General features: G+C 47.6%; 1 protein-coding gene across 1 annotated transcript; it reads right to left on the bottom strand.

The window, feature by feature from the left end:
- Positions 1-54: 54 nt before the first annotated feature.
- PIP4K2B (phosphatidylinositol-5-phosphate 4-kinase type 2 beta) lies at positions 55-27,429 on the bottom strand. The gene is made up of 10 exons (XM_010594382.3): positions 27,218-27,429; positions 16,932-17,029; positions 14,705-14,801; positions 12,034-12,186; positions 10,459-10,605; positions 8,512-8,550; positions 7,851-7,964; positions 6,111-6,369; positions 5,538-5,641; positions 55-4,902 (listed from the first exon to the last, which is right to left on the bottom strand). The coding sequence occupies exons 1-10, from the start codon at positions 27,374-27,376 to the stop codon at positions 4,822-4,824; spliced, it is 1,251 nt and encodes a 416-aa protein (XP_010592684.2). The 5' UTR covers positions 27,377-27,429; the 3' UTR covers positions 55-4,821.

The following is a 27,429-nucleotide window of genomic DNA, read 5'->3' as shown; positions in this document are numbered from 1 at the left end:
GCTCAGGGCTTACTGCATCCCTTGAGTTTTCTTCCTGGTACCCCAGTGAGCGTAATCGACCAGTCACTTGCTGGATGCCTGCCGTGTGCTAGGAACTGCGCAGAGTGTCTCACACATACTAGAACTTAATCATTGTAACAACTTGGGGTGTAGCTGGCATTATCCTTGTTCACAGATGTGAAAAGTGAGACTGTAAAATGACTTACCCAGGGCCACTTTAATAAGTGGTAGAACAAAGATAGAAATCTCTGGCCTGTTTGACTCCAAGGCCTAGAATCCTTTTTACTGAACTGTAGTGGAAAACCCCTGAGTCTCTTTATTGTTCAAGTAGAAATATGACCAAGGTCCCACAAATTATTTTCTTTTCAATCACTGTTTCTTAACTGCTTGCAGACAAATCACCTGGGGGAGCTTCTACTGATGCCTTGATCCCATCCTTTGAGATTCTGACTTAAATGGCCTATTAGGGGCCTGGACATCTGTCTTTTCTAAAGTTCACCAAATGATTCCAGCATACAACCTGGAAAGTTTGTATTAGCGTAGTGGTTCTCAAATGTTTATAAATGAAACTGGGATGTCACTGACCACATTCTTCCTCCGAACTCAAGCCATACACTGCTTTAGCCCAAGCTGCCTCTGAAAACCGGGACCAAAATTTCATTCTGGAAAAAAAAAAAAAGGGCTCCTTTGCAAAGGACTTACACGTAATAGATATACACAAAGCTTTTTGAGTTTTATTTTTTCCTCGGGTTGGAGATTCATCTTAACATGCATGCATTTTTAAAACAGTAACGGGGTCTCGAACTGTTCCGAGCAGACATTAGACAAACACAAAGGGCTGAAAATTCCTATTTAAAAAATGGATTGCAGTGGGAAATTGAGAAGTCACACACATGTGGCAGGGTATATCCTGCTCCCCCAAAAGTTGATCTAAACTTCATTCACATTTTTGATTGCAATGATCCGACTTGCTGCTAAGGTGTGCTGAACAGCACCAGGCCTCCCCCTAAAGGTTGCTGGTTCCCACCTCACAAAATGGCTCTGAGCAAGAAGGGGCTCCTCTAGAAGTTTCCTCCTGAGCCTCCTTCCTGGGATCTCAGCACAGCCCCTGGAAGGACACCTAGTCTCCCCTTCCCCTAGGGGGCACTATTCATAAGCGGTACATCTCCAAGGAAGGCTAGGGCCTGCACTGCTCCCTGCAGAACAGCTGGTAGACCTGGGGGCAGTTGTTGGACAGCTGTCTTGAGTACTGTGTGCCCTTTGATCCTGTGCCAAGCCAGACCCATCTCCCCACATTGCTGCCAGAAAGAGGTGAGCTCTTTAGACTTGGGGGGAGCCATAGGTCTAAGGCCAGGGCTCCAACTGGTTATTTAAATACACTGTCCCTTCCAGCCCCCAACATCTGAGTACTCAAGTGCTGGGGTGAGAAGAGGGGTGCGGGGAGGTGCTCAAGTTCTTTCCCTCTTCCAACTTGAGTTGATGAAAACACAATTGGGGGGTGGGAGTGGCTACTGAGAAAGTCCTGGGTCTTTGGTCCACCTCCCCAGGATAGGCCCTGGCAGACTGTGAAGAGGGGAAAGTAGGGCAGGAGTCTAGTCTCATACCCTGAGCACTACCAGGGACTGTTTGAGGCCTCAAGCACAGGCAAGAAAGAAAGTGAAGTTGGAAGAGAAAGAGGAAGAGCTGCCTGTGGTGGGAACTTAAAGAGTGCCACTGAGGAAAGCCCCAGGGGCGACTCGTGGCAACTGCCACAGACCAGTAACCCCTGAGCTAGATAAGGAGAGACTGAGCGTGGCTTCACTCTGTGCTCCTGGAACTGCTGCTTCCCAGCATGGCCTGGAACCCCCAAATCACCAGGCACAGAGAAGGAGTGTGTACTGGGGAACACAAAGACTCAGTGGTTAACAGGAAGAAGGGCCAGAGGCCTTCATCTAGTGGTTTTCGGAGGAGTTTTCAGAGAATGCCTAACTTTGGCTGGGAAACTATAGTTTTCTCAGCTGCAGGCTTTCAGAGAGGGATGGGAATGGGGGAAGTCGTGACTAGATGCTATTCCTTGGGTACAGTGAGAAAGGAGGAGAGGAATCCTTGTCTTATCCCATCCAGGACGTAGCCAATCAGCCACGTCCTGTTCTTACACCTCTGTTGTCGAGAGACCTCGAATGATCCTGGGATGTTGCAGCACTCTTAGCTGTTCTTCACGGCCCCAAGGAGTGACACTGAGGATAGCCACTTGCCCTCAGAAGCATTTTACAGGAAGGGAATGGTGGGATGCTCAAGGAGAAAAGACTGGGGGAGACAAAACCTTGGGGGATAAGTTTGCTTTCTCTACGTTCAGATTGCAAACCAAATAGAATATCATTATAAAAGGAAGAAAAAGAAAAAAAACTTGTATAAACTAAGATAAATAGCTTTTCAAGATCTGAATGCCAAAGGAATTAGAAGGCCAAACCCAAGGTCTTGAATACAGCACAGAGTGAAAAAGGTGAATGACTTTTTTTAAAAATCCACTAAACCATAGCTCAATGTTTTGACCCAATCAACAATACAGTCAGAACAACAAAAACAGCACTTGGAACAGAATGCTACCTCTCAAAATGTAAACAATATACAAAAAAAAACCAAGAACTCAATGTTAAACAAGTTAGATACCTGGTAGTTGTTTTAAATGGTAAGATTGCGTTACACTTTTCTTACATATTATGGCAACATGATCAGCAGACCAAATGCAGAGAACTGGTGGGAGCCCAAGGCTGTGGAGGCTGCTGGAGGGCAGCCTTCCAAGCTTTGGAGATACTGAGCCTGACTAGGAGCAGACCCAAATTTTCATTCTTGATTATGGGGTGGGAAAATCAAGTCCAAAGAGTATTCCTACGCAATCCCTTTCCTAAGTCGAATTTGTTTTCTCCATGATCCACTTGGTTCCAGGTTCTTCCCCAAGTCACTTAGTGGTCTTGCTGCGTATGTTCAGAGCTTCCTACAGCCATGTGTAGGGCCAGGGCAGTGGTTTGACCCCATCTGCCTCTTCCAGAAGAGTCCCCAACCCATCTGGCAGCCCCAGTGGAGTCCAAGAATGCTGTCTCCATTCTTTCCTGACCTAGATGCTATGGGAAGGCTCCCAAAGGTACGGCACAGAGACAGTGCTGGTTCCTGCTCTGGAAGCTCAACCTGGTCAGGTTTGGAGGGAGCCACAGGAAACCAATCCATCCACTCATGATTCCACAAACCATCTTTGCATCTCTGGGATATCTACAAGTTTTACCGTTATCTCGCCCCAAATATCCAGTTCCTGGCTCGGGGTGAGAAGATGCAGGAATGTACCTCCCCAATGCAGAGCCAACAGGGCCTTTTTCATTCCTTGCCAGGCCAGATTGCTCTGATGACATCACAGAATGACACACAGAGCTCAATTCTGAGGGCCCGGGCAGCAGGCTCTGAAGGTAGGTAGATACCCTGAAAGAACCTGCAGGATGCCACTCCTCCTGAAGCAGCCAGTGGGTAGCAAACCTGCTGAAAGTCTGGGGCCAAGTCAAACCCCACATCAAACCTTCAGACTGGATTTCCTGGGGACTCAGAAGCAACTTCAGGCTTGGGTGCTACACTCCCCCAAGGAGAAGGGACACCACTCCTCACTGGCTGACCTTAGGAGTTCCGGGACTCTGTAACCATCCAGGTGACAAACCATAGGCACAGGGAGCCAGATGTCTTATGTGGTAGCTATGGGGCTTGAGGAGGTATCTCTGCAAAGGACACTCTGGGTGGTCAGAGCTCTGCCCCTGCTAAAAGCTCACACACAAGTGAGGGTGCCTGGGAGGAGGTCAGAGGAAGTAAATGGACGGAGGGCACAGGCCTCATGGATACCCAACGGCTTCAGGATTTTCCCAAGGGGAAATCACCATTAACACACCAGCGTCCTATAATATCCAAGGTGCTTTCTAGTTCTTCTTGACCCAGTGGGAGTCTGACTTTAGAGAGAGGACATCTGAACTCCAGGGGCCGCAAGAGCCCAGGGGCTTGGGTGATGATCATGGGGTTCTCTGAGAACCAGCTGTCCGAGAAGCCAGCAGCTTCCCCATCCTTTACCACCCCATGTGGGTGAACTTGCTCTCCTCTGAGATCTCTGATTCTGATTCAAGATGCCTGATGTGGACCTAGAATGTTCCTTCAGGAGGATAGCATTTAGATGGAGAAATAATATAACATTTCACTTGTATCCAAGGTGGAAAGGTAGAGGAAGTTGTGCACAATACTCCATAAAATTAAAACGTTAACCTAGACAAGTTCAAATGCAGCAGGGCTGAGATGTCTGACCTCCTCTCCTCTCCAGCGTCAGAGAGAACTTTGCTCTGAGAGGGCCCTTGGTGCTGGGTCTGTGGGGCGCCTCTTTAATTGACAGGAACTGAGCTGAGCAAGGGTGGAAAGGGCATATAGGGTGATGACACACATCATTATAAATAGCAAACCTGGAGCAACAAAATTGTAGAAACAAAACCCAAGTAAACCCACAAAACCATCTCTAGCCCCAAGGTATCTTAGTAATAAAAAGGGAATCCTTTTTAAGCTGGGTCAAATAGGGAAAAAAAAAAAAAAAATTCAAGGGTGATCAGAAAGCAAAGTTACATCCTGTGAGCATGTGCACACAATAGCATGCCCCCCTCCCCCCAGCTAGTGTCTCTTTCAGTGTCCCAGGCTGCAGCCCCACTGCTAAAGCCCTCCCCTTCCCCCCACTCTGGCTCCCCACCCTCTCATCTAGCACAAATACACCCTCTCCCGATCCCCGACCCCACATTCAGCTCTCTGGCTCTGGCTGAAGGTAGAAGATAACTACGTCAGGATGTTGGACATGAACTCGTTGAAGCGTTTGGAGTACTGCTCAGGGTTCACAGTCGAGATCTCAGCCCCCGCCTGTAACACACAAGGGATCGATTCAGGTCAAGTTCCTTGGCCCCAGTCAGGAAACATCTGGTAGAAGCCTGGGTATCTGCCACACAGCGTAGGCATAAGAACTGAATACTCCTCTCCAGCCTGGGCAGGACACCTCAGGAGGTGGTTCACATGTCTCAGAATTGCTCTGGCCTCACTCGCCTGATTCACAACCCCAGGCCCGCAGCCACAGAAGTAGGGGAGAGGCAGTGGGGAGGCGGTGGAGGATCTGCATCTCTGTGGGGACCCCTGTCTGAGGAACCCTAGACTGAAGTCCATGGGGAAACGGGCCTGCAAGGAGCAGTGTGGGCACGTAAACAAAGCTATTACTGGCCGCTCAACAAGATGCACAATGTGCCTAGCAACCCTGGGGAAAGGAACTGGCGGGCTCAGGGCCCCAAGGGCCAGAGAACTGGGGGAAAAACAAGTTGGGCATATCACTGGCAGGGAGGGGGTGGGGTGTAGGACAGCAGATAACACAAAGCGACACAGGCAGGCTGCTCTTCCTGTTCTCTGCCTGGGGAGGAGGGGGTGAGGGGAGTGTTTCCTTAGACAGGAGACCTGGACCAGCCTGCCTGAAGGACTGAGGCACCCTGGACAAAGACAGGAGAGCTCACCCCATGTTTCACGGTTTTGGCAGCATGTGCAGCTTTCTTCTTTGCATCATACGGTGTGAGGATATCGATGATGGCCATGAAATAGACCTCCTTCTTGGGGGCACCTGGAGGGAGCGGGGAGCAGGAGAGGAGGAAGGGGTGCCAAGGAGAAGGGCAGAAAGTAGTGTGGGCCACACCCATTACACCTCAGATATGAAATCTAGATCCGTCCCTGTAATTCTGGATCCGAGAAAAGGAATGACCAACTGGGCCCTTCTCAGGAGCTTTCAAAGCTCTTACTTGATCTTCACAGCTACCCTGTGGGGTTGATATGATAGCATTTATATAAGGTTTTGTCCATCCCCTGAACCATAGCAGTTACCAGGCCTCATCATCTAAGACAGGCCAAGGGGGGAGGGAACTCCAGAAAAGAGAGTTACTGGTAGGGACCCAATAAGGGAGTCTGGAGGTAGAATGAGGCCAAATTCAGCCATGGGTAGAGACCAGACACCCAAAGGCACTGTTAAAGAAATAGGCCTGAAGGAGGTGGGATGGGGACTAGGGTGGTTAGGGCAGGCACAGGCTCCTACTTACTTTCATGGCTCTTCATGGCATAGACATCAACAGAGGGGTCAAATTCCCCAGGGCCAAAGAACCGGGGAAAGCTGAGGAGGTTGCCAGGACTATCCGGAGGTGTGCCATAGGAGCAGAGCAGGTTGCTGCCCACCCCATCATTCTCACACTCCTCATCCTCTGCCCGCTCTTCCACCTCCATCTCTTCCTGCTCTGCCCGGTCCACGTCATGAATGCCCACCAGCAGGCTGTAGTCCATGATCTTCAGCTGGGCCAGGAACTAGGGGAGGAGCGGGAAGGAAAGATGAAAAGAAGTTACGTGGGACAGCTGAGTGTCACCTAGAAAGGGGGAAGGGACATTCCTTTCCACTCAGTTCTACACACAGTTCTGAGATACAACAGAGAATAAGACACGAGAGTCTCTGCCCTCAGTGAGCTCAATGTCTAATGGGGAAGACAGTTATTCAACAAGGGAAGGAGCTATGGGACATGACAATTTTTTTTTTTTTTTTTTTTTTTTTACAATAGGCACTGAGAAAAGGCCTCCCTAAGAAAAAGAGTTGAGGAGGAAGAGGAGAAGGAACAAGTCAGGAGTAGAGGTAGGAAGAGAGAGCAGCCCATAAAGGCCTGGAATCAGGAGAAGCCACGGAAAGTCTGAGGAAACAAATAATGGAGTGTTACACTGCAGAAGAGGCTGGAGAGATGGATGCAACATAGCAGTCTCTCAAACACGAATCTCAACCCATTATGAGTTCTAAACCCAACTGAATTGGCTGAGTCTATAAACCTACTGCTGTCGAGTCTGTGCCGACTCATAGCGACCCTCTAGTAAATATTATAGAAGAGAAAAAAAAATATCAAAGTGCATCACATGAAGGGTAGATAGTGTTTCAGTTACGTGTATATGTGTATTGAGTTGCAAGGTAAACTGTACTTCTTACCAGGGTCACAGTCAAAGTTTGAAAAACTATGCAATTCAGCTTCCTTATCAATCAGGATAAAAATGAGGGGATACAGAACAGCACATAAGAATGACAGCCAGAGCCAACCAACATTCTTAAGCCCTTCCTTGAAAGTCAAAATAGGCTGTGCGGGGCGGGGGGAGAAGGCTGGACCCTTCCTGGCACTGTATGACTTCCCCTTGCAGAGCCCCCGAGTTCTCAGCTATCTAGTGGGTGCTGTGAGCACATGGTGTCTCAGGTCCCTTCATTTGGGATTCCGTGACTTGGAGAAGAGCAAAGAGTGTGGGACTGATACTGGATTGAAATGGCCAACCTGTACTCCAACTTGACTAGTTTATGTCCAGGGCCAAACGCCTGGCACGTGGCTGACAGTGGCTGGCTGGCTGGTTCACAACAGGATTTTGGACCAATGCTCTGGCCTGGTTAGTTGATCTTAATGGCTGTTGACCTGCCGCTCCAATGGTCTGATGACCCCTCCACTGTAGGGACACCACTACAAGGTGAGCTAGAAGGGGAATTTGAAGACTTTGGGATGGATTATTATAGAAGTGAGGAAAAAGTTTCCCAAATTGAATTACAAAGGTTCTACTGGCACAAACTGCGTCCCTAAAATGGGATGCTCATTTGCACTAGCTTTAGGCACAAATAAGTACTCGCACTGCCCAGATTACAACCCTTCGTTTTGTCCACACTTCTGGAAAGGAATGAATTCAATTTTTCTTAAGGTTAAAGGGACTCCTGCTCTGAGTACAAGAGGGGGCCCTGCCCAACCACAGTGAAAACGACGCTTAGTCAGTACCTCGACATCCCGTTTCAGTTTCTCCAGGAAGTTCTTTTTACTCTCCTCTCCCACATGTAGCTTCTGCCCTTCGTTAAGGAAGTCATTGTCTTTGAATGTTGGCAAGTCCTTGGCCTGGGAGAGCAATAGCAGTGTTAGCCTGGGTAGGCCTGGCTCATTCACCCCAGGGAGTCTTCTGCTGGGGGCAACGGTGGAGGAAGGGGAAGGGTCTTTAGCACACAGATGCTCAACCTGCCAAATCAACAACAGTTCAGCACAGAAGGCTACAGTCCCAGGCTCTGGGGAGGCAAGGAAGGCAAATACATGGCATACACCAGACACTGTGGACTGACCAAAGGCTTCTTTCCTGCTGAGCCTGGACTAATGCAGGGCTCAGGCAGCCACCAGCTGACTCAGATGGACTATGAAATAGAAATTATCTACCATCCCTTCAGCACTAAGAAGAGCCTAGCGAGGGCAAAGGTAAACGGCTGGAAACCAAAGCCTAGGCATAGGATGAGGACAGGAAGGTGCTTGGTGACAGAGGATTTCATGGTGACAGGTCACATGTCTGGGGGAGCTGGGCTAGGGGCTGAGGTAGGGAAGCGACAGAATGGCCAACAGAAGGTGTTTCTGGTTTCAAGCAACCCATTCCAGACGATCAGCAGAGATTCCAGCATACCTTCTCCTTGTCACTCGCTTCTCTGGCAACAGTAGAACCCTGAAAGGAATAAGAGCCATTAGGAGAAGTACCTCAATGTAAACCCATTTCCATCGAGTCAATTCCAACTCTTAGGGGACAGGGTAGAACCACCCCAGAGGGTTTCCAAGGCTGTAAATCTTTAGAGAAACAGACTGTCACATCCTTCTACCATGAAGTGGCTGGTGGGTTCAAACCGCGGACCTTTGGGTTAGCAGTAGCACTTAACCACTGCATCATCAGGGCTCCTAGGAAAAGTGTAGCTGAAGCAAATTCCACTGATTGAGAAAACAAATGCTAGTCTTTGAGGTGAGCCAGCTAGTCAAGTTAGCAGGCTGGTTAGATTCCTACAAGGGCCATGAGGCAGCAACTTGTCCATTTACTCAATCACAGAGCACTGAGAGCACTCTGACTATGTACAAGATACATGTTAGGTGCTCAGGAAACAGGACAGCACTGGAGACACTGTCCCTGTCCTTAGGGAACCTTCCTTCTAACAAGGGAGCCAGATATTAAACAGTAGTCACACAATTAATTCATTACAAAGGTGCTAAGCATTACAAGAGAGTCCCTGGGTGGTGCAAACAATCAATGTGCTCAGCTGCTAACTGAAAGGTTGGTGGTTCAAGTCCACTCAGAGGTGCCTTGGAAGAAAGGCCTGGCAATCTACTTCTGAAAAATCAACCACTGAAAACCCTAGGGAGCACAGTTCTACTCTGACATACATGGGTCACTATGAGTCAGAATCAACTTGATGGCAACTGGTAAGCAGCACAAGGAAGAAGACTGGATACCCTGTGTTTGTGTCCCCCACAAAATATGTTGGAATCTTAACCCCTACACATGTAGGGGTGATCTCATTTGGGAATAAGGTTTTCTTTGTTATGTTAATGAGGCCATATTGGTATAGGTTGTATCTTAAGCCAATCACTTTTGAGATTCGAAAGGAGCAGATTAGACACAGAAGCAAGCAAGCACAAGCGGAGGAGGGGAAGATACATGCCACATCAAGATCGTCAAGGAACCAAGGAACAGAAGCTGAAAAGAGACAAGGACCTTCCCCCAGAGCCAGTGCCCTGAATTCGGGCTTCTAGCCTCCTAAACTGTGAGAAAATAAATCTCTGTTTGTTAAAGCCCCCCATCTGTGCCATTTCTGCTACTGCAGCACTAGGTAACTAGGACAGCCTGGCGGCGGATAACACGGGGACCTGGTCTGGACTGGGGAGCGGCAATGGCCTGGGACTACCTCCTGGAAGAAATGATATTCGAGCTGAGCTCAGAAGGGTTAGTAGGAAGTAATTACATGACAGGGAGGCGAGGATGGGGAAGGTAGCTTGGAGAAGGGCAAGGCTGGGAAAGAAAACATTCCAGGCAGAAAAAACAAGCATGTGTGAAAATCTCGGGGAAGAGAAGAAGGAACAGGAGCACTGCAGCAGCAGACAGGAAACCCACACAGCTGTAGCACAGAACACAAGGGGGAAGAGAGTGAGGGGAAAGCAGCTCAGAAGCCAGGTCTTGAGTTCAATGGCAATGGAGCGCCGTGGTTCACAAGTCAAAGTGTGTCCTTCTTGGTGCCCAGAAACACACTTGTGCTGTCAGTTGACAGAGGCCTGGGCAGATGCCAGCATGCATCAGCACAGCCTGGCCCCATACTGCTGCCCTCCACATGCTCATCCCTCTGACAGGAGCTGAGGTGCAGTAACTGTTACATAAACATGGTACATTTAGGGTTTAAGTAACCTCTTGTCACCATCATCTGGACTTCAAACAGCCTTTGGTCCACAGAAAATAGGCATATCAACTCGAGAGTCACCTGTCCATCCCAAAACAACACTATGGCCCTCCCAATTATGTGGGAGCTGGAGTAGTGGCCCCTGCAAACCCCAGGTGGAGGGAAGTCACAGAGCTGGGAAACCCCAGGCCTTTTACCTTGAGGTCATACTTGCGGTGTACAGTGAGCCGATGGCTGAACACGTTCCTCGTGACTACCATGTAGGTCTCCACACCGTCCACAGTCAGGCGGTACATGCCCAGGAACTGTGGCAAAAGGGTGTTGCCATGACACTCCACTATGAACTAGAACGGAAAGAGAAGAAGGAACGCTAAGGAACACATGAAGGTGCCTGGGATGGACAGGCTCTCCCTAGTCTAAAATACTCCCTGGCTCCCTGAAATGCCAACTTCTAGACTAATGGTTTTGAAAGTGGGTTCTATGGCATAACAGGATACAGCGGTTAAAGTTATGTGTCAACTTGGGTAGGCCGTGATTCCCAGTGTTATGTAATTACCCTCCATTGCATGGTCTGATATAAGGGGAATTTCCTTGAGGGTGTGGTCTGCATCCAATATATATGGATATTCTGGCAAAGCTTGCTCACTCTCGATCCTGCATCCATCTTGTCATCCTCTGACCTCTGGTTCTTGGGACACAAGCCAGCAGCCTGCTGCCTGACCTGCAGATTGTGGGATTCACCAGCTCCTGCAACCCTGTGAGCTAGCAGCCTTCTGCCTGACCTACCAATTTTGGGTCTGTGAGCCCCTGTAACCATGTGAGTCAGGAGAAGCCTCCAGCCTAATGCTTGACCCACAGATTTGGGACTTAGCAGCCTCCACAGCTGTGTGAGCCATTTCCTTAAAATAAATTTCTCTATTTATATATACACGCTTTATTGGTTTTGCTCTAAAGAACCCAGCCTGAAACACAGGGGTTCCCTAGAGATACAATGGGTAAGAGCCACCCCCTTCACCCCAGTTGGCCTGGCAGAGTGAGAAGTGAGCTGAGCAAGTGGTGCAGAGCCCCTCTGGTTTCATATTATTGGGATTCCATCTACGATTCTGTTTGAAATAGGATTTGACCACAGGAAAATCAATTGATCCAGGCCTTTCTTCTCCCCTGCTGGGTCTGCTATGGACAAGCCAAAGGCAGCAAGGCGACGCAGGGGCAAGGATGTGATGCAGCAGTCTGGGAAAATGGAATGGCTCCACACTAAAAGCTCCCACCCATGCCACACGCCAGGGCTTTCCGCAGTAAGTCTCAAGACACCAGAAGTTCCCCTCACCACTTCTCAGGTGCCCCAGAAATGAGCCAGCTTTCTTTGAAGACCCAGAGCAGGCTTAGAACAGGCATTCAGATGGTGCCACACCACTGCCTGCTTTCCTCCTGTACGGGTTCCAGATGAGTGGAGAGAAGTAAGGGGAAAAGAAGCGAACCTGCCGAGCTGACAGGACCTCCTTTAGAAGGAATGAGGCAGGTGCCAGAGTGTGAAAACATCCCAACTCTGACAAGGGAACAGCTGTTCAGCTGGGGCTGAATCAGCAATGTGGTTTCCTTTCTCCTTTTTTGAAAGGTAGGCATTTCACCTCGTAGAAATAAGATGCCAGGGGAAGGCCAACTGCTTGGTTATCAGGAAAAATCAAATCCCTCTCTAAGAAGCTCCATCTGGGGCTCTCTTCGCCCTTTTCCTGCCCGTCCACTCTACTGCCCAGGCTTGGGACTCACCATACCTGGTGGTATTTCTTTAGGATGTTGTGCATCTCAGCCACATCCTCACTTGACACAGTCTTGATAACAAAGCGCCGGTCATAGGTGGTGAGGAAACGCGTGCCACATCGGCCCTGGCTGTCACTGTTGATGGGGGCGCTGCGTGTCACTGAATTCTGAGGGACCAAGACAAAAGCAGACTGGTCTTGGGAGGGGAACAAGGGTGCTGACTTATTCTGAGTCTTCTCTTACAGGCAGGATTGCTTTAAAACCAATGGTACTGAGACAGGACTCTCAGATGGGACCTCATCTACCCTTTTTCTCATGGGAAGTTCACATCCCTCCACAAGTCTTCCTCGAGAGTGGCAAGAGCTGTTCTTTACCACATGCTCCTAATCCTAGACTGGGATGTGAACCAGTTTGCTTTCATTCTGATCCCAGGGAGCTGCCCTACGAGCTAAAACTCTGCCCAAGATGTTAAGGGACTGGATTCCATTCCTGACCTTCACATGCACTATGACCCCGGTGAGCCATTTAACATCTCCACCCCTAAGCGTCCTCATCTGGAACACAAGGAGGCACGAGGGGCTGATTTCCCCAGTCCCTTGGGTGACAAAGATGAACCTTAGGGAGTACTTAAAAGACCTAGCATAAAAGAAGCAACAGACACAAACATCTCTTTTCCCTATATAGGCCCTGATGCTGGAAAAGGAGAAGGAAGTTGAGCCTCATCTCTGCAGATACCTTCCCCTCAACTCAGCCTGGGGTTTGTCAGTGCAGGGTTATGAGGCAGTTCTGGGGAGCTCTTCTGGTTCTGTCCCTGCTCCTCCTCAAGGCTCCATTTCTATTAGGATCAGAGAGCAGTAGAAGCCTCGAGAGGGAGGGTGGGGGAAGGTGTGAGTAAACCAAAGGGATGTGTTCATCCCGCAGACGCCAGGAGAAGACCTTTGGGAAGCAAAGCAGTGGGAGAGATCCCAGATGTCCCCACTCCCAAGAAAACACACATGGAGCTCTGCTCACAGAAATGCCTCCTCTCCAAGCCCTCTCCCCATTGCTTCCTTAGGATCCTGCTCTTTCTAAATCCTTCTCCTAATGTCTCCTCATGAAACCTGGTGGAGGAGGAAGCACTACCTTCCCAGGGGAAACTAAAGTCTGAAGTGGGGAGGGCCTCTGGGAGTTCTTCACAAAGGCACTAAATTAAAGGAACACGCCCCTTTTTCCCAAACACGGTGTTCCCCAAAAAGAATGTTGAGTAGGCAATGTGAATGAGTGTCTCTCTGTCCCAGCCTCGCCCTTCTACCAGTAAGACTTACATGCTGCAAGCCCAGTTGACAAGTATAGTTCTAGCCCTGTCTTACTTCCAGGTAGCATTTTCTAACTCTTTAAGTCACTGGTGGCTCAAGAGCAGTGTCCTCTCCCTTAACACCATCCTCCCCGGCCCCACTGAAGAGCTGAGCACAGTCATCTGCTCACAAGCTATTAGAGTCAGAGCGCGGGCACTGAGAAGATATGGTTAAACTGGCAAGTGGAAGGGAAGTAAACATGGAGAAAGGAAGACGTCCAAGCAACCTGGGGTTGCAACAATGGCAAGAAGTCTTCAGAAGACCTCAGGCTTCAATCAGGTCATGGTCTAGTTTAGGGTTTGGTCCTACAGAGGAGACTGGAGGGACCTCCCAATATCTCTTAGACAAAGACATTCCTAATCGTTCAAGCCCCTGGCATCTTCTCGTCTCCTCACATTCCCATCTTCAGGACAAGGACAAATACCTTTGCGTGTAGGTCCTCCTGAGTGGAGGAGAGAGGGAGGGAGACTTTTAGCCCAGGTCCCTTCTGCTTCTTGTAAACTACTTTGTCAAAGGCTTACTGGGAGTGGTGTGGGAGGAATTACAGTATTTAAAAAGATTCGGGCATCAATTTTAGATTTCTCTAGGCTCTGCACTTCTTTTTTCCCACAGACAACTGCAAGTCAGCTATATTTCTTAGTGCTATACAGGTGAAGTGGAAAGCTCTCCCACCTTTGCCACCAAGCCATATACCAGAGGAAGAAGGTCCAAGAAGAGGTGCTAAGTGGAGAAGTAACAGAAACCGCGAACTATGAGTGAGATTATAATTTCCAGAATACTGGGATTGATCCCATTCAATAAACCAATGGCCTCTGACTCTATCAACCCAGAGTCTTATGTCATCATCATCCCCAGTAGGGGACAGCTGTTCTGGCATGCCTACCCCACCTCCCACCACCAGGACAGGGGACAAGTTCAGGAGATGACACTCATACCTGGCAAGGGGTTACACTACCCTTGAAGTCTTCCTTTTCTAATCTGTCTTATCTGCTTTAAGAGGCCTCATCTCTCGCTGGCAACAATTTTCTCTCTTTTAAGTCAAACTACGAACGAGAAGGTTCTTCAGCCTAGACTGGGAATGTCAGACTACATTGCAGTGGCTTCCGCAGCCCCTCTCCCTCCCCCTGCTCGCCCTCCCAGAGAGAGGAGCCTGAGCCTAGGAGGCACTTCTGAGGCCTCTGCCCCTCCGAAAGCCCACCATGTACTGGGGAAGACTCCCTGGGGCTGGAGCTGACAGTGACAAGAAGGCACGGCCCAAGAACAGCAGATACTTCTTCTTCCTACCTGTCCTCTGGCTTCCTGGCCCCATCCCACTCCCTAGCCCCTCCGGTTTTGCCAAGACACCCCATACCTGATAGTCCTGATCATCAATCCCAAACCTCTCCCGGAGATTTCGGAACACCATGGGACAGTACTCCTTAAACTTAAAGCGACTGGGGAGGTTCTCCCTAGGGAAAAGCAGAGAAATGTCTTTGTGAACCTCTCCTAGCTCATCCTAATTCTTGGTATGGGCCACAGATCACCTGGATCTGAAAAGCCCACAACATAGGTTTCTAGGCCCCAGAAACCCTGGCAAGCTACATTTTTATCAAACACTCCAGGAGCTGCTGAAGCATGTCAGAGTTTTAAAAAATTTACACCTGCTGTGTTTACTTTGGAATCCTGGGTGGCACAAACCATTAAGCGCTCAGCTACTAACTACAAAATTAGTGGTTTGAATCTACCAAGAGGCTCCTCGGGAGAAAGGCGATCTACTTTTGAAAGGTCACAGCCACTGAACACTCTATGGAGCACAGTTCTTTGACACACACAGGGTCACCATGAATTAGAACCAACTTCACGACAACTGGTTTATATATGTGTATGTTCACTTTGTAAAATTAATCCAGTTGTATACTTATGATTTGTGGACTTTTCTATGTGTGTATGTTGGCATTCAATAAAATTTACATTAAAGAAAAAAAAAGCCTTACCCCTCAGGAAGTGAGCCCCCACCCCACAGCACTATAACTTGCTACAGGTAGGGGGCTGCCTATGAACATCTGCTCATACCAGCCTGGTTGCTAACAGAAAAGACTTTTCTCATCAAAGGGTCCCTCTCCTCCAGGGATATTCCTATCAAAACATCCTGACAATGGTTACATCCAAGAAGCCCTGTCCTTGGCTTCCACTGGGATACAGGAAGAGGGTGTTTTACACTGACAAGGTCCTCAGTCAATTGACTGGGATCCCATCTTTTCACAAAGCCTTGTTTGCTGGGTGCTGGCACCAATCTCCACTCTTTCACCTCTTTAGCCAATCTGCAGACTCATAGGAGGGAATCACCTTGAAGTGACGGCTCCTCCAAGTCCTTCATCTTTACAACTGCCACTCTGGTTAGGGACTCACTTTCAGAATATGTCCCTCTGGCCCTAGGATGATAGACTTCAAGGAAATGAAAAGGAATGGCTTCTCATGAAGGCTGGCGTCTAATTGCCTTATTTACCATTGTCTCCTAGTAAACAGCATTGTAGTCTAATAAATAGCAAAAAGCATTTGTTGAAAGGACAAAAGGAATAAAGAAAGGGAAAAGTAAATCAGAGGTTGCATGCCTGCTTTAGGCCACGATGTTAACGTGGTGGAACTTCACAAGAGGCCCCAGATCCCGCAAGTGGCAGTGGCATAACGCCCACTTCTGTAACCCTGACCTCTGGACAGAACAACCTCCTTTCCTGCCTCTGAGTCAAGGTTTGCTTCTCCTTCCATGGGCGGCCAGTTAGCAGGTGGCAGCTACAGAGGTAGACAGCTTCTATCTTTATGGCAGAGAGAAGCTGCTAAGAGATGTTCTTGAATCAGGCTTCTCCAGGCTAACAGTCTGGGAATGGTTGGGTGACAGGTGGTAACAATGGGACAATGGGGAGTGGAACCAGGATTCAAATGCAGAAAGGAGGAGGGTATGAGCAGCAAATGATTCCTCAGGTGACCCACAGCAAGGCCTAGAAAGGGTCTAGAGCAGGCCCCCAAACTGTGCCAGGTAAGATGGCTACCAGAACATCTACAACAAAGTCTGTGACAACTTCCAGACACTGGTGTTCAGCCAAGAAACCACAAACAGGCAAAGTTACTCTTGATAGTGCACTTGGGCACCAGGCTTGGCCTGGTGTTCAATCTGGAGAAAATAGCAGCTTGGCTGCATCTCAAACCAGGAACATGCCTGGCAGCTTCCTGCCTCAGACTGAGATCAAGATAAGACCACTGCTGCCAGCCTCATACTAGATACCTCAGCTCCTGGGCAGCTCTGTTCTACCTGAGCTGACCCGAGATCAACTACACTGGACCCAGACACATGCCCCAAGGGACACTGAAGGTAGGCTGATAAAGGAGTGAGATGACAAGACAAAGCCAGGGATAGAGCCCCATAACGAATCCATTCTCCCAGCCAGTTCATCAGCTCTGTGATCCAGGTGTGTTGCTCTCACACCCTGCCAAGTGCTTGTTTGCACCCCCTACCACCACCACCACAGAGGGGGCTAAAGAAGCTCTCTGGCTGAGGGAAAGAACTGCCCACAAAACCTGAGCCCACTCAGCAGGCAACTTACTTATTGAAGAGATGATTGTCCACCTTGATCTTGCTGTAGGCTTTGAAGTCATCTGGCATTAGCATGACAGGGACAGGGACATTGCTCAGCTCATTGATCTGCAAATCAAGAGGAATGTGAGGTTCTCAGCCAGGGGGCTGCTTGCCTCAGGGAGACGTTTTTTTTAAGAGGGATACAATATAAATGCCACCATCATGCCAAAAACACATCCATAAATTCTCTCCTTGTCTTTATTTCTGCTGGTCTCTTAAGAAAGTCCCCAACCTCATCTCTACCTATTTAAATTCTCCCTACCTGATCAGGTGCAGCTCAAAAGGTACCTCTTCCATGAAGCCTTCCACAATTTTCTAGACCATAAGTGCTCTTTCCCATCTTGGAACTCCTGAAGCATTGTTTGTATCCATCCTTTGGCCACCTCACAGCCTCCCTCATATTGTAGTTAGTAAGTCTCATACCCCTTCTAGACTACAAAGCAAGCAAGACTGTATTTCTGATCTTCGTAAAGCAAAGATGATCTGATTTGAGGAGCTCCACTGTGCTTGGTGGCGTAGTGGTTAAGTGCTACGGCTGCTAACCAAAGGGTCAGCAGTTCGAATCCGCCAGGTGCTCCTTGGAAGCTCTATGGGGCAGTTCTACTCCATCCTATAGGGTCGCTATGAGTCGGAATCGACTGAAGGGCACTGGGTTTACTGTGCTTGGCACCATGATTTGCATATGGCAAGTAATAAATTATCAAATGGAGTCATAAACGGATGAATAAACATCACCCTACCTAAGTTGGTATTAATCCAGGACTCCCTGACTGTCTGTATACAAATTGCAGGTCATTTAAGAAATCAGCTTGGGGCAGCAAAAAAGGCTGAATAGTATGTGTGGGTGTGTAACTCTCATCTTCAAAGTAAAGGACTGAATTTGATGTGGGGAGAAGAGGTAGACGTCTGACACTGGCTCACTCTGACTCTCCTGATGCAAGCAGGGCCACTTCTCGACGTTCATGTCCTGCCGTATGCTGAGCTGGGGGAGTCGGGCACCATGCCTTGCCCTGGCTGCAAACAAACCTCCTCATTGTCTTTCATCTCCCTTCGGGGAGCTGGCTTCCCATTGGTGCAGAGCTGACAGGGTGAACCCTGCTCTTCCCCATCCCCATTTTAGCCAATTAGCGGTCTGATTAGCCACAGATGTCCTCTCCCATAGCAGCAGAGTATTTGACATTTGACCCTCAACCCAGTTGCCACTAATGCATCCAGGATTTAGAAAGGAAATCTTAGCCCTGACTTAATGGATGGGGGCAGGAGAGCACACCCTTGTGTCTCCCAAATACTTTCCTTGCAAATCCTGTTATCTCAGTGAGGCCCCATGTGGCAGAAAGGGAATAACCTAGAGCCGTTAGGACTCCTCCAGGAGCATCAATGGGGGAAACGGCATTTAATTTGCTGCCGCTTTTATGCTCCAAACCTTTTTTCTTTAGAAATGTGGGAGGATGGAGGACATCCATGTTAATGTAGTAATGGAGCTTGAAGAACCATACCTTCTTCATGGGGAAATTAAGGAAGGGGTAGGAGTGTGTGTGTGTGTGTGTGTGTGTGTGTAAGGAAGGGGCAGGAGTGTGTGTGTGTGTGTGTGTGTAGGAAGGGGGGCAGTGGGTGGTATTATAAGTTGGCAATGGGGCAGAGACTCAAAGTGCTGGCAAAAACAGACTGGCACAGACAAAAGAGTATATATCATATGATTCCATTTGTATGAAATTCCAGACTAGGAATCTACATAAGAGAAATCAAGTAAGAGATTGTCTGGGTTGGGCTGGAGTGGGGGAAATCATTGTAAAGGGACATCAGAGAACATTCTAGGGTGACAGAAATGTTCTTTATGTTGACTAGGGTGATTGTTACATGGGTGGATACATTTGTCAAAACTCATCAAACTGTACACTTAAAATGTGTGCATTTTATTGGATGTAAACTATTTCTCAATAAAGTTGATTTAAAATATTCCCACATCCAGGGCTATGATGCTTTCCATTGGCCAAACTCTCCCAACAGCTGAAAAAGCAAGGTGGGGGGAAGGTGTGGGGGAAGTCAGCATGCCAGTTCCCATTCCAGGGGGTGCTCACAAGAGAACCTGATTGTTACATTGGTGCCTATGGAGGAAACCATTCCACTTCCTCCTTTCCCTGCCAACAGAAATAATTCATTGTAGCTGTCCCACTTCCTTTTTCCTGGCATATCAAGCCTGGCTCTGAGAGTTAAAGGGAAATAGGGACAAAGAGGTTCAGGGCTCAAAGCGTAAGGTTGTATACTGGAGTGTTACAGTATCTGCTACAAACCCATTCTGGGTTAGCCCAAAATCCAGACTTGGTACCAAAGTCATGTCTTGCCACTGGGGGAACTAGAAGACACTACAGCACCAGCTTGAGAGGGGCCAACTGCCAGAATGAATTGTTCTAACAGGGCCTATTCAGGAATGCCCTCTGCATTCACCCTCTGTAAGCCCTGGTGCAGCACAAGGTGAATGGCTGGAAGTTGGTCAGCTTTTAGTGCTCATCTCACCTCTATTCTTAATTATGCAGCCCAATGGCAGGACACTTCTCACTTGGAAAATACATATCTGAATTAGATAAACTCATGAATTTATCCCTCATTTCTATTAGGCAACATGGAGATCATTCTAGGGCTTAGCTGCATGGCTTTTTAGTTGTGTTTTATAACTCCAGAGAGCTCTATTTGATTTCAATTGAACAAGTACTTACTGAAATACCTACTATGTGCTCTATTCTGTGTTAGGTATGTGTATGGGAGGAGGAAGACTCAAGGCGGAAAGTGTTACACACACAAAAGAAATAGGAGGCTTACACCCTTATCAGGGAGATGAGGCAAACCATGACACAGTGAAGCTCCAAGTCAAAGCAGTGTACAGGTAAGTGAGAATACAGGGATACAGACATCAACAACAGCAGAGCTTCCAAGAAGGGTAAGGTTAGCATGGTCCATCAGATTCCCAAGGGCCTCACACATCAAGCGAGAAACAGTGCACCCAATGACACTGGAAGAATCTATAACAGGATCATGTTGCACTCCTGCTTAAAATTCTTTCATGGCTCCTCACCAAGCTCAGCATAAAGTTTTAACTCCTTTGCCTGGCATTCAAGGTCTTTCATGATCTCGCTCAGACTCTGCCACAGGGCCTTGAAATGGTTCAAGCACTTCTAACAAGTTCCTAGGTGATGCGATTGTTACCGGTTAGGGACCAGCTCTGGGAACCACTAGTACAGCAGTGGTTCTCAAAATCTGTTATACATAAGGATCATCCTTTTTCAACTATTTAAAAATGCAATTAACATTTTTAGTTCACGGGCTGTACAAAAACAGGCAGCGGGCTGAATTTGCCCTTCAGGCTGTGGTTTGCCAACCCTTGCCATAAAACCAAAAAAAAAAAAGACCTGTTGCCATTGAGTCAATTCCGACTCATAGGGATCCTATAGAAGATGAAACTGGAGGGGTAGAGAGGAGAATTTTTCACCAAAAAAAAAAAAAAAAAAATGATGGGATTGTGTCAATTTTTACTTCGTGTGTGTGTTTTCCAAGTAAAAACAATACCTAAAATATAAGCAAATAAAGATTTTCACCCCCTCAAAAAAAAATCACGTTGTTAAAATGTAGATTCTGATTCATTATATATAGCGTGGAAATGCAAATTCTCAGCAGGGGCTCAAACTGGAATGAACCAGTTCAGTTCGAAGCCCTACTCTGCCAAACTTCTATTTACTTCTACTCAATGTAATGAGGACCTTATCTTACGCCAGTACTGTGCTAGAAGCTGGGAATGAAACAACAAAATGACATAGTCTACATTTGGCTGGGAAAACAGACAACAAATAACTCCAGTACAACGTGATGAGTACTATAATTGAGTTTCCATATAAAGGAAGGTGGAAAAACTGATTAAAAAATGATTGCTTCTGCCTGGGTGTGGGAGTGAGCAAGTTGGATGCTAGAGGAAACTACAGATAAATATAGATGAATAAGGCCTAGGATGGCAGCTCTCAAACAGATGTGGGGAAGGGTATTCCAGGCTGTAGAAACGTTCAGAATCAAGTCTCAGAGTTTAAAAGCATAATGCCCATTTTAGGAATGGTTAGCGTTGAGGGGAGGGAGGATGGCAGGGTAAGACAGAGGTTAACGGGGAGTGGAGGGAGGTAATACTGCAAAGATAGGTAGATGGCCTCACGTATTATAAATATTAATAAATAACAGCCACTTCTATTTATTGACTGCCTCTAAATGGTCGATGCTTTATAGTATATTATTATATATCATATGTATTATGTATATTCTATTCTGTGCTATTATTTCTAAAACTTACAATAGTTATATTAATCTGATTTTGCAAAAGAGGTTCAGAGAAGCTGGGTACCTTGCCTGAGGTCACACATTCAGTATGTGCAGAACCAGGATTTGATCCCAGGCCTGTCTGGTGCCCAAACTTTGGCTCTTTATCCCATGCTGTGCAACCCTTCCTCTGGATAGCTACCCTGACTGAGGTCATGCTTTCCATTTTTCCTCTATCCTAATAATCCTGCAAGGAAAGTCTCATGCCCATTTTATAGAAAATAAAAACGAAGCTCAGAGAAAAAAAATTACTACTCCAAAACCATACTACTACTAAGTAGCAGAGTCTGGATGTGAATTTAGGTTGGTCTACTGTATGAGAAGTTTGGACTTGACTATGTAGGAAATGGGGAGCCCTCTCAAATTTTAAGCTGGGAATTCACATGATCAGATGGGTGATACAGAAAGGTAATTCTGTACCAATCAAAATCCAGCAAGGATTGGAAGGGGCAAAGATATCATTTATGGAGCCATTACAATAGTCCAGGTGATAGACTGTGGCAGCAGGAATAAAAGAGAAAAACTAAGAGAATCATCTAAGACCTGGCTGAATGACACACCTCTGTAAGAGTGTCCCTGTCTCTTGCAGGTTGAATTAATTACACATTTTTACATTACACAGCTTTACTTTCAAGTATCATCTTCACTTGGGTAATGACTTATTTATATTATCTGACTTCTCCACTAGGTGGTGAGTCCCCAGAAGGAAGAGACTCTATCATACCTATTTTTATGTCTCTAGCACAATGACAATGACTGGCACAAAGTAGCTGCTCAATAAAAGCTGGATGGGGGGGTGGATGGAAAAAAGGAGGAAGCTGGGGATCAAAGGACAAATAACACACTAGGATAAACAAAGAAAAGAGACAGCAAAGCTGCTGTGAGTGTGCCAAGGCTCATGGTCTGGAGGAGAGGGCAAGAAGAAAAGTCATCTATGAGGCTGTAGAGTCTTAAATGGGAAGAAGTGAAGAATGGGCTTTGTGTGGTAAACAAATGGGAGTGACTAAAAGTTCTGAAGCATGAAAGGTCGTGGCTGGAAGATTTGCCTTTCCTTTATTATCTAGCACTTTTCTGGGCCAATCTCTTTCACCTTCAACAGAAGTGCACTTGTGGAATGTAAACTCGTTGGAATATCAGGCTAAGCACAACGTATCAGGCAGGTAAGTCTTCTGTATCACATAAGTACTTTTTGGATTATCCACACGATTAACTGCATGCATCATCGGCATGAATAATGAAGAAGCTAAACAAGCTGAGTGAGGAACAACACAGGGGCAGAGTTCACTCTGTGCCTACCCTACTGGAGATGAAAAGTCAGTCGCTAGTTCTAGTCTGGTGAATATCTGATTCCAGAAGCCTCTACTTCCCCGTGTGACCTTCCCAGGAACTGTTAGCCAGAAAGCACAGGCTGCACATGCAGCCTTCCCGGCATGTCCGGGGCTTCGGACAGCAGCAGCTCCATCACGGGCTGGTCGCCACTAGTGATCATTGGTCACGTGCTACCCTCAGAAAACATGATGGGAAATACACTCGTGAGACCAAGGAGCTCCAACCAAGACCTGAAACTTTTCCAGAGGGGAAAAGTGAAAGAACAGAAAGCCATAGGTGCCAACAAATCCACCCCGTGTGTATTCCTCCTTTTTACACCTTGGTTTTCCTTCTCCTCCTGTCTGAGTCCCATTGTTCTCTGAGAGATAGGAAGGCCTGCTGAAGGACAAATTCATCCATCGGCCTTACTAGAACAGCAATGTTTACTAAAGATTCTTCAAGCAGCGGAGTAAGAGAAAGAGGTAGGTAAGGAAGTTCTGGGTCTGCCTTAAGTAAAAAAAAATGGACAGAATGGGGGCGGAACGTAGGAGAGGATTTGGAAGAAGATTTAAGAATGAATTTGGTCCTCACACCATACACAAAAATTAACTCAAAATGGATTACAGACCTAAATATAAAAGCTACAACTATAAAACTCTTAGATGAAAACGTAGGAGTAAATCTTCACAATCTTGGGTTAGGCAGAACCTTCTTAGATACGACACGAAAAGCGTAAGTGACAAAAGAAAAAAATAGGTAAATGGGACTTGATCAAAATTAAAAACTTTTATGCTTCCAAAGATACCATCAAGAAAGTAAAAAAGACATCCACAGAATGGGATAAAATATTTGGAAATTATATATCTGATAAGGGACTTGTATCTAGAATATACAAAGAACAGTTAAAATTCAATAATAATAAGGTAAATAACCCAATTAAAAATGGGCAAAGGATTTGAATAGACAATTCTCCAAGGAAAATATACAAATGGCCAATAAGCACATGAAAAGATTCTCAACACTACCAGCTATCAAGGAAATGCAAATCAAAATCACAATGAGATACCACTTCACAACCACTTGGCCAGCTGCCAAGCCCATTCTAACTCATGGCCATAATAAAATAGATAGACAGTAGCTATGAGTCGGAATCATCTTGACGGCACTGGGTAATAAGTGTTGGTGAGGATGTGGAGAAAACAGAACCCTCATACACTGCTGGTGGAAATGTAAAATGGTACTTCCGCTTTGAAAGACAGCCTGGCAGTTCCTCAGATGGTTAAACATAGAGTTACCATCGACTGCTCCTAAAATGGCCCACAGGTATCAAGCCTGGTCTGTCATCCCTAGTCTCCATTCTCCTCTCTAAGGCCATCTCTTCCCTAACTCCAGATCCTCTGAACTGTATTTCATTACCTAGAACGGCAGTTTTCTCTCTTTACAAGCTCTCCCATGACAGGTTCAAAGCATTCTGATTTCTTTCCTAGTTTCCTACACATTCCTCCTCCACAGGAGCCCTGGTGGTGCAGGCAGTGGTTAAGAGCTCAGCTGCTAACTAAAAGACTGGCAGTTGGAATCTACCAGCTGCTCCTTGGAAACCCTATGGGGCAGTTCTACTTTGTCCCATTGGGTCAGTATGAGTCGGAATCAACTTGACGGCAACGAGTTTGGTTATTGGGGTGCTTCCTCCACGAAGTCCATGGACTACATCTGTTGTCCACAAAAGGGGCTCTTATGACAACACTGAGCTCAAATGCTTCTTTTTTTCCACCTAGAAGTAAAATAACTACCTCATGAACAAGTAGCTGGCCTTTGCTGCAGGTAAGGATATATCCACATATTTTTCAAAACACATATACCATCAGCCATAGACTACCAGGGTCTGAAGAAGCCCTTGTGGTGCAGATGGTTAAGTACCTGGCTGCTAACCAAAAGGTTGGCGGTTCAAACCCACCCAGCAGTTCTGTGGGAGAAAGACCTGGCAATCTGTTTCTGCAAAGACTGCAGCCAAGAAAATCCTATGGGGCAGTCTACTTTGTCACATGGAGTCACTATGAGTTGAAATCAACTTGACAGCACCTAAAAACAACAACCACAGCCAAATCCCTAAATGGGTAAGAAACTAAAAAGATCAAAGAAAAGGTGATATCTGAAACCTTCTTAAATTTCAAAAAGTTAACAACAGTGGGCATTTGAGGGAAAGTAACCCCCAAGGAACGGTAGCAATCCACCAAGAACAGAGTGGTCATGACTCCCTAAAAGTTGCAAGATTTTACACTCTTCTTCTGGGGAGATGTCTCCACTTCCCAGATGGGGACATCGAAGTACTAGATCTTATTGCAGACCAAAATGAAGCAATAAAACTTGGGACGAACTGCCCTCCGAAGCTCAGCCTGTCCAGGGCAGTGGTACTCTGTGCATTTCCCCTGAGGCACTGGTTCATTATGCCCAGAAGCATGGGTCCTGCTTCAAGTCAATGCTTTTGCAGCTAGCCCTCAAACAAACTTAAAAAAGAAGATGAACGTCTCATCCAATAAGCCATGACAAGAGCCGGAATCATAGATTCCCATCCATCTCTCAGGCAGAGGCTTCCATCTGATGCCCACACCTGGGCAGGTCCACTGCTTGCCTATCAGGAGAGCAGGCACCACACACTCCCAGGAACTGGCATGCACAGGCTCACACACGTGAACATACATTCAGGTTCTCTACTAAGGCCATAATTCCCATCTGTCTTGGGACTTGACTGAGAGGTGGGACAGGGAAGTGGAGCCAAAGAAAATGAGGCTTGCCACTCAACACCACCATTGGTGAACACAGCCCCACAGTGCTGGACAAAGAGCTGCATCTTTGGATGTGACTACAAACAAGTTAATCCTCTACCTGGGGCTGTCATCTCTTCACTGTAAAACAAGGGACCCATGGTCCCTTCCAGCTAGCTGCACCACTCCTGACTCTCCAACCAGTCAGTTCACTATACAGACAGGATGCCTTCTAGTGAGAAGCAGACTGCAGAACAAAATCATGGACTGACTTCCAGGCAGGGACACAGAGTTCATATTCTGATGACCCGGTTTTCTTTGCAAAATTGTCTGATGACCCTTGAGGCAAGAGGAAGCAGGAAGAGCAAATTCTGTTGGACTAGTGGTCCAAAGCAGCTCCTACAGGTCTGGGGCTTACATGAGTGGTATTCCCTACCTTGGCCAAGACCCTCACTAACCCTAGTGATGACACTGAAAACAGTAAAAAGCCCATGATCAAGAAACCAACAAAGGCTTCACGTGTGCTTTTCTACATTAGATGTAAAGACCTAAAAGCTCTCTCAGATTATGGTACACCGATATCCAGCCAAAGGTATGTCTACCAAAGCTAAGTGAAAAGTCTTGCTGGCCCTGGGCTCCTTGTCATTATTTGGTCTTGTGGGCAATTTCAAGTGTTCAGAAAAGTCAGGGGAGGCTAAAATCCATGGAAAACTCAAGCCACTCAAAGCCATTAGGTTCATCTTCCTCACTCCAAACTTTTTTGGTGAAGTTGTATTTTCAGGTCCTTTTACTTCCTCTGCTCATTTCTGGTGTAGGGACTCTCAGACAATGAAATGGGCAGAAGCAAGGCACAAGTGGTTGGAAGAGAAAGAAGGATCCTAAACAAACAGCACGTGAACAAAGTCATCCAGCTCAAACACTGTGCTGGAATTCCGACTTCCTGGCAGGGGCTGCTGGACAATCCCAAAGCATTCCAAGGATCCAGGGAACCTCTCACTCATCTTAATCACTACCCATTATCACCCCTTCAGGACCACACGAAATAGAGTTCAACAAATGGGAAGTCAAAGTCTTTGAGGCAAACACCATGGGAGAACACAGGAAGACACATTATTTCTACTATGAATAGTCCTTACAATCAGGCCTCCCCTTCTCTGAAATGGTTACATTCCCTCTTCTCCTTAACCCAGGGAGACTCTGATAAAGTGTCTGTGGTTAGGAGGAGCAGTCAAGGAAGCCTGTGCTTCTCCAACTGGTACAACTATCTTGTTCAAGAAGAAGAAAAAAAGGAAATCCAGGGAGAATATCCACACTCGGGGGTAAGGAGGCCTGGAGGGTGGGAAACTTTGCAGCCACACTAACCAAAATGACCAGAAATAGAGGAATATTCAGGGAGGCCAATGCCACCAGCCTCATTCACTGGACAGTGAGCTAGCAGGCTGTTATAAGGAACAAGAGAGCAAACAGTGCAGCAAACAGGGTGAGCGGAGAAGAGAGGGCACGGGGATGAAAGCTATTCCACCGCACCCAGGCCTTCCCCCTGCACTTCAGGGGCTGCCCGAAGCGAGGATACCAGACGCAGGAAGCAAGAGGGTCTGGAGGGCGGGGGAGGAGGCGACGGCGTACCACGGAGACACCAGGCCTCGCGTGGCGCGCGGAGAATGCACACTCGGCCGGGACGACGTGCAAGGGTGGGGTGGGCGTGCAAGCGGCTTGGCAAAGGGTTGCAGGCGTCACTGGCAGGGCCCGCGGGGCGAGGGCCCAGGGCTGCAGGGGGCGTGGGAGCGCGCGGGGCAGCGCTCGGAGGGGCGCGCGCGGGGGAGCTGGTTACCGTGTGGTTCACCCCCCACATCAGGACGCTGAGGATCGGCTCGCTGGCTCGGAATAGCTTCACTTTCTGGCACACGAAATGCTTCTTCTTGGTCTTGGTCTTGCTGGCGCTCAGCGGCGCCACCGCCACCGCCGTGGTGCTGGTGCAGTTGGACGACATGCCCGGGGCGGCGGCGGCGGCGGCGGCGAAAGGGGGGGCGGCGGAGACCGCGC

This window comes from Loxodonta africana, chromosome 18, assembly GCF_030014295.1.
Source record: "Loxodonta africana isolate mLoxAfr1 chromosome 18, mLoxAfr1.hap2, whole genome shotgun sequence".
NCBI classification, from domain to species: domain Eukaryota; kingdom Metazoa; phylum Chordata; class Mammalia; order Proboscidea; family Elephantidae; genus Loxodonta; species Loxodonta africana.
Note: the sequence above shows the minus strand (reverse complement) of the source record. Positions and strands in the feature narration are given on the sequence as shown.

What these genes read in the sequence shown, in the direction of transcription:
- PIP4K2B (XM_010594382.3), bottom strand. Translation starts at nt 27,376, where the DNA reads ATGTCGTCCAACTGCACCAGCACCACGGCGGTGGCGGTGGCGCCGCTG. An exon ending in TGTGGGGGGTGAACCACACG is followed by an intron (nt 17,030 to 27,217) that starts GTAACCAGCTCC and finishes CTTGATTTGCAG; the next exon opens with ATCAATGAGCTGAGCAATGT. An exon ending in AAGCGAGTGACAAGGAGAAG is followed by an intron (nt 7,965 to 8,511) that starts GTATGCTGGAAT and finishes TTGCTCTCCCAG; the next exon opens with GCCAAGGACTTGCCAACATT.